At 37.7% G+C, this 11,622-nt stretch overlaps 2 protein-coding genes across 3 annotated transcripts; one reads left to right on the top strand and one right to left on the bottom strand.

Annotated features, from left to right (window-relative positions):
- Window positions 1-878: 878 nt before the first annotated feature.
- DAA1 (P-loop containing nucleoside triphosphate hydrolases superfamily protein) lies at window positions 879-6,400 on the top strand. Of its 2 annotated transcripts, none has more exons than XM_086256165.1 (16): window positions 879-1,111; window positions 1,219-1,340; window positions 1,436-1,524; window positions 1,618-1,653; window positions 1,887-1,980; window positions 2,111-2,153; window positions 2,266-2,366; window positions 2,888-2,952; window positions 3,115-3,611; window positions 3,691-3,778; window positions 3,872-4,003; window positions 4,238-4,800; window positions 5,016-5,154; window positions 5,239-5,307; window positions 5,395-5,547; window positions 5,913-6,400. In XM_086256165.1, the coding sequence occupies exons 1-16, from the start codon at window positions 894-896 to the stop codon at window positions 6,024-6,026; spliced, it is 2,523 nt and encodes an 840-aa protein (XP_086112291.1). In that variant the 5' UTR covers window positions 879-893; the 3' UTR covers window positions 6,027-6,400. The 2 variants fall into 2 exon arrangements, with proteins under 2 accessions (XP_086112291.1, XP_086112290.1); XM_086256164.1 differs by having other exon boundaries at window positions 940-1,111; window positions 2,096-2,153.
- An 835-nt stretch (window positions 6,401-7,235) lies between these two features.
- DHNAT1 (Thioesterase superfamily protein) lies at window positions 7,236-8,907 on the bottom strand. Its single transcript, XM_086257110.1, has 3 exons — window positions 8,524-8,907; window positions 8,249-8,440; window positions 7,236-7,832 (listed from the first exon to the last, which is right to left on the bottom strand). The coding sequence occupies exons 1-3, from the start codon at window positions 8,677-8,679 to the stop codon at window positions 7,680-7,682; spliced, it is 501 nt and encodes a 166-aa protein (XP_086113236.1). The 5' UTR covers window positions 8,680-8,907; the 3' UTR covers window positions 7,236-7,679.
- Window positions 8,908-11,622: the final 2,715 nt, after the last annotated feature.

The following is an 11,622-nucleotide window of genomic DNA, read 5'->3' as shown; positions in this document are numbered from 1 at the left end:
AAAATACGTCAAATTAGATACTTATTAGTCTTTTCGCAATTATCATGATAATTTCTTCTAATTATTTCACCGTAATTAAATTTCTCAACAATATTGTAAATGAGCAAGAAGAATATACTAAATTTTGCATTATTGGATTACATGATAATCAACAAATATTGATTTATTATTTACTTTTAGATTTTGGTTTTTTTAATAAAGAGGGTCAAAGAGACTTCAAATCCCAAGGACCGAAGCCACAATAAACTGTCCAAACCGAAACCCAAGACGTCCAAACATCGACACGTAACGAAAGCACACAGTGACACCCAAACACTCACACACACACACACACACACACTCTCTCTCTCTCTCTCTGTTTCTGTCTTTAAAATCTCAAAAAAACACCGAGAGAGAGAGAAACAGACAGCCCGGCAAAAGCGGGAAACTAACCTCTTCACCACCACTCTCTCTCCGCCGCCATTAACCCACCTTTTCCCGGCGATCCACTTCTTTCGCCACCAAAACACACACAGACAAAATAAGCCATTCGAGGTTTAGAAATTCGTCAAATTCGGCCTTTCTTCAATTCTCTCTCTGTCCGAGACTGCTCTGAGCCAGCCAACAACAAACGATTTTTTCAGATTTTTGTGTCACAAAAATTTTATTTGGAGGCTTTCGATCGTTCCCGACACGTTTGCTTACATCCCTGGCACGAAAAATTGAAGCTTTTTTATGGTTCCGGTCGTTTGTAGCGGTTAATATTCGAATGGAATTGCAGAGAGGTTGAGTTTTGTTGCAAAGTTTGGTTCTTTAACGACGAAGCTCAATGAATCCGATTGTGTACGTTGTTTGAAGGGCAAAAACAGACACAAAAAACAGAGACAGAAACAGAGACAAAAACAGAGAGAAAGATGGAACAGAAAGGCATTCTGTTATCGGCGCTGGGAGTGGGGATGGGAGTGGGGGTTGGGCTTGGGCTGGCATCGGGTCAGACCATGAGCAAATGGGCCGGAAACGACGGCTTCGCCAACGGCGTCACACCCGAGCGGGTCGAGCAGGAGTTGATACGACAGATCGTTGATGGCCGAGACTCCAACGTCACCTTCGACCAATTCCCCTACTATCTCAGGTTCACTACGTACCATTTAATATCCCATATCTCAAATCTCCTCAATTCAATCTTAATTTCTCGGCCTCAAGATTTTGAAAGTCTCTAGTTTTTGGGTTCATTTACAGTGAACAGACGCGAGTGTTGCTGACGAGTGCTGCCTATGTCCATCTCAAGAGCGCTGAGGTTTCCAAGTACACCCGAAATCTCTCTCCTGCAAGTCGAGCCATTTTGCTCTCTGGTCCTGCTGGTTTGTAATCTCTGCAATCTCTAATTTTCTGTATATTAATATCATCATCATCATCATCATAATCTCTGTATTTACTCTGTTTTCTATCTTGGAAGAACTTTACCAACAACTGCTTGCCAAGGCTTTGGCCCATTACTTCCAAGCCAAGTTGTTGCTCCTAGATGTAACCGATTTTTCTCTAAAGGTGAATAATAGTATGGACACTCACTGTTATATATATTTATATTTTTTGGTTTTTACTCTTCTACTAATGTTTATCATGGTTGGGTTTGTACAGGTTCAGAGCAAATATGGTAGTTCCAACAAAGCATCTGTAAGTTTTCCTTTTAAGTTAATTATTTCCAGTATGTTCATGTTTGAAATCAATATAGAACATCCTTAATTTTTTTTTTTTTTTTTTTTTTTTTTCTATCGGGGGATCTTTGTATAGACTTTAACTTAAATGGGTTGCCTTCCTATTTTATCATGCTTCCAAGTTTGCATGATGGGTCACATATTTAATTTCCATATGTTTGTTAACTTACAAATTGTTATGTTGTTTTGTAGGCTTTTAAAAGGTCCAATTCGGAGTTGACACTAGAGCGGGTCTCTTCTCTATTTGGATCATTTTCAATCTTTCCTCCAAGGGAAGAAGTCAAAGGTGCTGTTGAAAACTATTAAGTATATATTTTGGTGGATATTTTCTGATCATTATTCAATTTTCCTTCTAAATAGTATTCTGTGATTCTCTACCTATGACACATAGCACTTACCAGGAAATCTGGTTGTAGGCAACTTACGAAGGCAAAGCAGCGGCGTGGATATTCGATCAAGGTATTGGAGGGCCATTGGAAAATGTCTTTTGACTAATTTAAAGGGAAATATGTTAGTTCCTTACTGGTTTATTTAACTATATATTAACAATATCTTAATCCTGTAACGGCAGGGGGATAGAAGGTTCTCCTAATCCTCCAAAGCTTCGTAGAAATTTTTCTGCTTCGGCTAATATCAGTAACCTTACTTCTCAGAGCACTCCCGCAAATCCAGGTACTTTCCTATCAAGTATACCTGAAAAAGAAAATCATTGAAAAAAAAAATGCTTCTGTTTGTTACAAGACAGAGCTGGCTGTTTATTGGTCTTTACCGCTATGTGTTACAATCTGCTTACAATGTGTGCTGGTCCCTTCATAGCATGTTGGCTTTGTCTTACAACCAAAGACCAATATGTCTCGGTTCGGCTGGCATGGTATTGTAACGAAATGTTAAAAAAATCTGCTTACAATGTGTCGTCAAAGTAAAAGTCTGTGACTTGGTTCTGTTCTGTTGGAATTATGTTGAAGCATTAAAGGACAGAAAAAAAAAGGGGAAATTTTATTTGAATTATTGTTTTAAATAAATTATTTAGAGATTGAAATTGAAATTGCATTAACTAAAAATCATGCCATATTTTTTATGCTGAGAACATTTGTGGTTTCATGTTCTTCAATGGCATATACTTGCTGTAGCTTTTCTTCTCCCTCCTCTTCTGTTCTCCTTTCTGCTTCTGATGAACCCTTCACATTTTTTAGCTCCTCTTAAGCGCACGAGCAGCTGGTCTTTTGATGAGAAGCTTCTTATACAGTCCCTGTACAAGGTAATTAATGATACTCTTTTGTGCTATATTGTGATTTTTACCTCTCAACAACATGCTACCATGTATTTTCCTATGGTTCTGTACAAAGTTTTTGACTTTGCTTTTCATTTATTTCCCCACCAGGATATTGATCTCTGAAATAAACTTTGTATTTACTTTCAGGTTTTGGTTTACGTCTCAAAAACCAGTCCCATTGTGCTGTACCTTAGGGATGCTGACAAGCTCGTATTTAGATCGCAAAGGATATATAACTTGTTCCAGAAAATGTTGCAGAAACTATCTGGATCTGTGCTGATCCTTGGTTCACGAATGGTGGATCTGGGTAACGACTACAGAGAGGTTGACGAGAGGCTTACCGCTCTTTTCCCTTACAACATTGAGATCAGGCCTCCTGAAAATGAATCCCATCTTGTCAGCTGGAACACTCAACTAGAGGAGGATATGAAAATGATTCAGGTTCAGGATAACAAAAACCACATCATGGAAGTACTTTCAGCTAATGATCTTGATTGTGATGATCTGGGTTCAATCTGCATTGCAGACACAATTGATCTCAGTAACTATATAGAAGAGATTGTGGTATCAGCAGTTTCTTATCATTTAATGAATAACAAAGATCCTGAATACAGAAATGGAAAACTCGTGATTTCGTCCAAGAGGTAGGGTTATTATACATTTTTTTAAATGGTTTTCTTACTATGTCCACTCTGTGTATTTACTGTCTTGGCTGCAAAACAGTTTGTCCCATGGACTAAGTATATTCCAGGAGAGCAAATTCAGTGGCAAAGATACAATGAAGCTGGAAGCCCGGGCTGAACCATTTAAGGTTCGTTATACTTGTGTTTGATTGTTCAGTAACTCAAGGAAATATATGGAGTACTAGAGTAATCAGTTTCTGATTTTTCTGTATTAATCATAGGCAGCAGAAAAGGAAGGGGCTGGTGGTGTGAATATGGAAACAAAAGCTGAAACCACAGCCCCTGAAAACAAACCTGGAGCAGAGACATTAGCTGCACCGGCAGAGACTTCAGTTCCAGCACCAAAAGCTGTTGTGCGTCGCCATTCTTCTTTAATTCTTTACTCTTGTGCCTGATAGCTATTTAACATACACGCACCCACAAACATACTAGAAGAAAACATGAAGAGTATATTGTTATTGTTTCGTGAACATTTTTACTCATAGATTTCATGTCCTTTGTAGAGTTTATGCAGTATATGTATGTCTTTCTTCCCCTAATATTCCATTAGTATTGAAATTGAGATATCACCATGTATTACTTATCAGGAACCCGATAATGAATTTGAGAAGCGCATAAGACCAGAGGTCATACCAGCCCATGAGATTGGTGTAACATTTGCTGATATTGGCGCCTTGGATGAGATTAAAGAATCCCTTCAGGAATTGGTAATGCTCCCTCTGCGGAGGCCAGATCTTTTCAACGGAGGCCTTCTGAAGCCTTGTAGAGGTATATTGCTATTTGGTCCCCCTGGCAGTGGGAAGACTATGCTGGCGAAGGCCATTGCTGGGGAGGCTGGAGCAAGCTTCATTAACGTATCCATGTCAACCATTACTTCTAAATGGTTCGGTGAAGATGAGAAAAATGTTCGAGCTTTGTTCACCCTGGCAGGAAAAGTCTCTCCAACTATCATCTTTGTAGATGAGGTTGACAGCATGCTCGGGCAGCGAACAAGAGCTGGAGAGCATGAAGCCATGCGAAAGATAAAGAATGAATTTATGACTCATTGGGATGGGCTTATGACTAACCAAGGAGAGCGAATTCTTGTTCTTGCTGCAACCAACAGGCCATTTGACCTTGATGAAGCAATTATCAGGCGTTTTGAACGCAGGTACCAACGCATCTTTGATAACTTATAATGGTGCCATATATTCTGTTACTTGATGTTATCAGTATGGACTTTGTGATAGCAAACTGACATTTGTGAAGAGAAAATAGATGAAAGCAAGTCTGTAATGTAGAGGTACCATATTTGATATTCAATGGAATCGGTAACATTAAAATTGCTCAAACAATTTTTCTTATGATAGTGCTGGTGTAAAACAGAATTTTGGTGGGGTTACCAACTGTGGAGAACAGAGAAATGATTCTGAGAACTCTGTTGGCAAAAGATAAGGTGGAAGAACGACTAGACTACAAGGAGCTTGCAACTATGACTGAAGGATTTAGTGGAAGTGATCTCAAGGTCAGCATTTTGGTTATATGTTTGGTTGTTTGGAGGTCCAATGCATACTTAGGTAAAACTGACAGTGACATCACTTTTTCACAGAACTTGTGTACAACAGCTGCCTATCGGCCGGTTAGGGAATTAATACAGGCAGAGAGAAAGAAGGATATGGTAAGAGTATCTATTTCTATAGTTTAAATCAAGGCTTAATCTGATGCTGGAGTAACTTGAATTCAATGATCAATGATTTTCTTTTAGGAGAAAAAGAAGAGAGCTGCAGGAGGACAAAATCCACAAGATGCTCATTTAGAAGGACGGAATCCAGAAGCTGCCCCAGCAGATACAAAAGAAGAACGAGTAATCGTCCTCAGACCCTTAAATATGGAAGACTTCAAGCTGGCGAAGACTCAGGTATGATTTCTGTGTGTGTGTTGGGCATGATGTTACTAGCAAGAGTTTTCTCATTAATGTGGCACAAAATGCGTTTCCCTTTCCAATGCTCTCTCTCTCTCTCTCTCTCTCTCTCTCTCTCTCTCCATAAAAATCAAATGTTCTATTGCTTTCTCAACTTTCTTTTTGAGTTGTGTCTCTGTGAAGTGCTTGGTTTTGGACCTTTGGTTTTTGTTACATACATTAGCCATGAATTTGACATGTTCCTGGATTAAAGATCCAGCATCTGACATTGCTGATGCATCAAGTGTTGGCATTCCTATTGGTTTATTGCCATTTGATAATTTGGATATCAGCTTTAATACTTGTTATGATTTGGAATGCAGGTTGCAGCTAGCTTTGCAGCTGAGGGATCTATGATGAATGAATTGAAGCAGTGGAACAACCTATACGGCGAAGGGGGGTCAAGAAAGAAGGAGCAGTTAACTTATTTCCTATGAGACTGGTGGTAAAAACTATACATTTTCCAGTGTTAGTTTCGAGTATCGATGATCAAATGTTTCTTGTACCTTCAGTGTTTTCTGGCATTTTAAGTCGGTCGCCAAATCTGAAGAGACCAACAAACAGAAATCGACCGAAGCATTTTCAAGGAGTTTGTATTAGTAAGTGAAAGGGAACGATCTAATATTGGTTTTATGGTCAATAGTTTATATAGTACATGTGTATAATGCTCAGATATATATGATCTATATTCTGAGAATAAGGTGTGACAAATAGCCCTTTATCTGGATTGCTGTGACATAGTGTTTAAGAACAACCTTTAGTAACAGCTTTATATATTTTCATATGTGATACTAATATAGGCGAAATGCCTTGAGTGTTTTAGATATCTAACCATATACAGCCTTTTCTTCATTTTTTATTTTCTGAATTCTTTAATAACACTTGTGGAGGACATGTGATTCGCTTTAGACAAACAAGAGAGTTGAAATTTTTTTAAGTTTTAAAGTCTTCCTGTGTATTTAATCATCATGTGATGGTTTAGTGGCCAAAAAAAAAATCATCAGGTGATGGTTTGACTTTTGAAGATGAAGGCTTTTCATTATTTCATGCATGGCTAGACATTCCCCTCCAATTTCAGTAATTTTTCAGTGCGCCAGATGCGATTTGCTAGTAAACACGCGTCAAAAAATTTTAGTTTAGTGGAAATCCGCGGTGCATCTAGAAATTTTTGCTCCAACCTTCGTAGAAGCTAAGGAAAATGCTGTTTGTATCAACTTTTGTTTTTAACTTTTCTTTCTCAACCTTTGTGATGAAATGCACACTGTATTATTATTATTTTTTAAAAGTATTATAGAATCAATGTAAGAATAGTAGAAATGTAGAATACTATGTAAGCCGAGAAAAAGTTAAAAAGAAAAGTTAAATAGCACCACCGGCAAGCAAACTATTATTTGGGGAACCTAGAAATGATCATTTTCTGCGACAATTGTTTGTTTTCAAGATACCCTTTTCTTAAGCAACCCAGAAAGGATTATGGCCTTATGGGGGATCAGTATTGCAAAAGAATGAGGAAATCAAGTTGGATGAGATATTCTTTCCATATGGAAAGCCTCACTCGTTTAAAAAAAAAAAGTCTTTCATATTGTTTATTTCTTGAACTAATATTTGTAACTATTCTAACTGATTCAACCATGACATGCATACGCTGAAGCAAAGACACAGAAAATTTCTATTTTGTGAGTTTTGTATATACATAGACAAAGGCAAACCAAAGTAATACACACTTATCAAACATGGGAAAAGAAATTTTGGCCGTGTCGAAGTGCCAAAACCGCAAAACAAATGAAGCCTTCGAGAGATTCCATACTAGGAAACTGAATCTGCCTAGCAGGTAGATTGTGTGATTGACATTCCCAATTGGGTTGTGAGCAACACTACAAGTAGTCAGTACAATGTGTCTCATCCCTAAGACTATCTTGATGCCAAAGCTAGGCTTACACAGTCACTTCTGTTTAGTACAGAACGCATTGAAAATATGGAAGAAATGCTTACTTCAAGCTTGTTTGACTGATTATGGTAAATTATGGTGTCTTTATTTTCTTCATTGGCTTAATCACAAAAAGTGTTGAACATGATAGGGTACAACAAAGTCATAATTTGGCATACTTCTTGAGAGCATCACCCGCATCTTTTGCATGCTCTGGCACAGGCATGTTGCATAAAAGAGTAACTCTTGATGATGATACTAAGGATTTGATGTTTGAGTTTGAAGGATCAATCTTCGAAAGTCTCACCTCCCAAACCTGACCAAAATTGCCAAACCCACACAATTTTGAATGATATAGTCCTTTTATTGATATCATTAAATTAAAGGAAATGATGAGTTAATTGATGGCACTTTGGATGATTGGGTATTGGGATTCACATTTCCATAATGTCAAAGATGGCAGGTTGGATGGTTCCAACAAGATTATTATATTGCAGTTGGAAATTGTGAGTATATAATAGACTAGTAAATGTAGAGAAGAATGAGATGGCAAATTGGAGGCTATACCATACATGACCCTATGTGGATAATGTTGTTGATGATGTGATTATTATCTTGGAACCTATTGTACCTACTGGTTGTATTAGTAATTACAATTGAAAGTGACAATTATTGATAGGGAAGATAAGAGTAGGAGGGTAAGAATGTGATGGTGATGAGAAGTAGAGGAACCTGAATGGTTTTGCCGAGGCTGATGGGTGAGGCTTCAGCAAAGACAAGGTCACCAAGCTCAGCTCGCTTCAAATGGTTGATGCTGAGGTGAATCCCAGCCACCCTTTGAAACCCAGAAGCCATGTGAGCTCCTATGCTAGCCAGGGCCTCGGATACGAGCGCTGACACCCCTCCATGTAACACCTTGAAAGGCTGTTCTTTCGGTTATTTGCAAATTATAGTTGGTGAGAATTCATGGTACCAAAGAAAGATAGAAATTAAAAGATGATCATCACCTGACAGCACCTGTGGGTGACAGGGAGGCGACCAGAGACCTTTTGGGGGGTTACTTCTTCAATCTCAAACCCAATTACCTCGAGCGTAGCATCCAGAGCCGCCGTCTTTTTGGACGGTGACGGCGGCGTTGGCGGAGATTGGGACTGGAAAGCCATATCTAGATGACTATATCAGGTGTCAGCTGGGTATGGTATATACCTTTCCTTCTCAATTTCTCCGTTTGGGTTTTTGACTTTTTGTTTCTTTGGCTCTGCTTGCGTGCTTGATATATGCTTGATGATAGAAACAGAGTTACCAAACAATTGAATGCATTATTGTTCGGCTTGGGGTAGTGGGTTGGTAGACTTTTGTTTCCTTCGGAGATCATAAGATACATTAATTTCGTATCATATCATGTATCCATTTGGTCCTTTATTTGGAGGGGACTAGGTCAGGGGATGGGTGGAGGGGTAGTTTAGTCCATTCACATAACATTGCTGGAGGACGGGAGGTGGTAGGTGGGGTGACTATGATACATGTGATCCTTAAGGAGGAGGATTAGGTGGCTACTGGTCTTTTCTTGTCCTCCTCTGCCCATTTGCCTTGCCCCATATTCTACTCCTTCATCACTTTCCTTCTTTTTTCCCCCTACCATCAACCATTTTCTCTAGTTTCCTACTTTCCACAATATGTCCCTATCATCTTTTGTTTTATTTCCTCACTAAATGAGGACATATTTAGTTAAATGTGCAATAACCTTCTTTTTTAATTCCTTTATTTGAATTCTTGAGTGCTTTAAATTTAGAATTAATTATTTCCTACTGCCTGAAAATTTTTACATTTACCCTCAACTATATATATTGTTTAAACTTAACAATAAAATACTTTTCATGTTTTGGGGGCCAGTTGTCCTTTACTAACCCACATCAAATAACCATTTTGCCCTTCTTTTATTCTTTTATAGAGTATTTAATATTTGTCTTTTTCTTTTCTAGTATAGTTTGTTGTTTGGCTTTGTTTTTAGAGTCTCTGTCATTTCCAAATCTCACAAGCTCCAGATCTCTCTCTCTCCAAAAATCGTGTGAGTTCATGAAAGATGACCTTCAGATTTCTCTCTATCTCCTCTCTTTATCTCTTCGCTCTCCATAAATCGTGTGAGTTTTCAATTGTTGCAGGATTGAAAAACCCTCATTCGAAGTTCTCGGCCACCACGAGCAGCGCTGTTGTCAATGGCCTTGAAAATCTCAGCGCCGACCAAGAAGCAATGGATCTGCTCCGAGCTCTATCAAAGCTTTCTAGATCTATTCTGACCACTCCGGCTTCTCCTCAATTAGGCATGATCACAGCTTGTGGTAGACTCCTACTTTGATTTTTTATTAGTAGAAGGTTCTTGATTTTTTTTTTTTTAAGCTCAGTTTCTGAAACTGCAATTTCTGGAACATTGCAAGTGAACTGAAACTGCAGTTTATTGGAGTTGCAGTTACTAACTACAGTTTATGAAACTGCTGTTTATTAGAGTTGCAGGCTTGCAGTTGCAGTTACTAACTGCAAGTGAAATGAAACTGCAGTTTATTGGAGTTGCAGACTTGCAATTGCAGAAAGATTCTTGTGAGTGAAAATGAACAATTGTCGGTTTAGTAAAGTTGAAGAAAGAGATCAATTTGGCAAAGAAAAGAAGACGATCAGTTTTGGGTTGTTTGTGTAGTTGGTTTGGTTGTGATGCGTTGATGCTGGTCTTTTGGAAGGTATCCGCATGTTATATTTTGAGCTAGTGGAAAGTGTTCGCAAATTAATAAAAATAGATTGAGTGGTTTTGGTTAATGTTTTGCTTTGTTAGTACCTTATAATTAATGAACTCTTAAATTTAACCCTTATTCATATCTTTACAATGGCCAAACTACGAAACATAATAACTAAATTTAATATACATAATAACTAAATACAATACACATAATTTAGGAAAACGTCTTTTATATTCCTCCACAAGTTTTCCGAAAGAACTAGGTTACTCTTTTTAAGTTTTTTTTCCGAGGACTGCAAATAACACAACTATTATGACAATGCTCTATGTGTGCAAGAATACAAGTAAAAAGTGCGGTATAGTACCTTCCTATATTTAATACTTTTATTTTTATTAGAATATATGAAACAAATGTGAGAATGTGGAGTGTGTTGTCCTCCATTAAAAAATTAAGTCTTGTATAAGTGCTTATAAGGGTTTTGAGCCTCTCATCTCATTGTAAATTGGTTTTGTGTTGGATGTTTCAATTTCCTTCATGGTAGCATATTGGGTAACGTGTGAGCATGTGTGGCTACTTGACCTAACACACGTGAGTCAACTTGGCTCTAATACTATGAATGAAATTGAAGCATCCAACCCAAAAGCCAAGTTTTGAAATATATAGAACAAACGCATATTTAATATGTTTTACTAATGTTTTTGAGAAATTTGGAAAAATAACACATTTTGGTTTCTATTAACGACTTTGAACCCTTTTTAAAAATTTTCATAATTTTGATCCTTGAGTAGTAATTGAGCTCCTTTCAAGAAGTGCTCGAATCTCCCTCGAGTAGTGCTCCTCCTATTGAATAGTGCTCGACAGGTGTTCAAGCACTTTTCAAGGGGAGTTCGAGCATTACTCGAGAGTCAAATTTCAAAAAAAAAAAAATTAAGTTTTTAATTAACTTAAATTTGAATTAATTTTCTAGTTTTTTCAATGTTTTTTGGTCAAATATGTTTTACTAATTTAAGTGATTCAAAAGTTAAAATTAGTCCAATTCGAACCTGTACCAAAATATTGGACAATTATACAAAGCCTGCCAGCCTGGTCCCGTAGGTCATAGTGGGCCAAATATAGGAACAGAGTCAGACATTCCAATCCAGTCCAGAATATGATATTAACCGTCTAGTCCAGTTCAATGTTCCAAAATAGGCTTTGTGAGTGTCTTACCATCTCTTTCTTTCCACTTGTTATCTCTAACACGCTCCCCTATTTTCCGACTTTTTATTTCTCATTTCTCTTATTCCAATAAATTCTCCATCTCATTGCTTCTCTCCTTTTCCTATTATTTTTATTGTTTTCCTCATTTGGGCCATAATCCAAGTGGAGGCTCCTGGG

Source organism: Dryas octopetala, chromosome 9 (genome assembly GCF_963921425.1).
Source record: "Dryas octopetala chromosome 9, drDryOcto1.1, whole genome shotgun sequence".
NCBI lineage: Eukaryota > Viridiplantae > Streptophyta > Magnoliopsida > Rosales > Rosaceae > Dryas > Dryas octopetala.
This window is presented reverse-complemented; position numbering and strand designations above follow the sequence as displayed.

Bases quoted from the DNA above. Each gene is read 5' to 3' on its own strand.
- DAA1 (XM_086256165.1), top strand. From the start codon at position 894: ATGGAACAGAAAGGCATTCTGTTATCGGCGCTGGGAGTGGGGATGGGA. The intron at 4,004-4,237 runs GTGCGTCGCCAT...ATTACTTATCAG, and splicing joins TTCCAGCACCAAAAGCTGTT to GAACCCGATAATGAATTTGA. The intron at 5,155-5,238 runs GTCAGCATTTTG...ACTTTTTCACAG, and splicing joins TTAGTGGAAGTGATCTCAAG to AACTTGTGTACAACAGCTGC.
- DHNAT1 (XM_086257110.1), bottom strand. From the start codon at position 8,679: ATGGCTTTCCAGTCCCAATCTCCGCCAACGCCGCCGTCACCGTCCAAA. The intron at 8,441-8,523 runs GTGATGATCATC...CCGAAAGAACAG, and splicing joins TCACCCACAGGTGCTGTCAG to CCTTTCAAGGTGTTACATGG. The intron at 7,833-8,248 runs GTTCCTCTACTT...AATTTTGGTCAG, and splicing joins GCCTCGGCAAAACCATTCAG to GTTTGGGAGGTGAGACTTTC.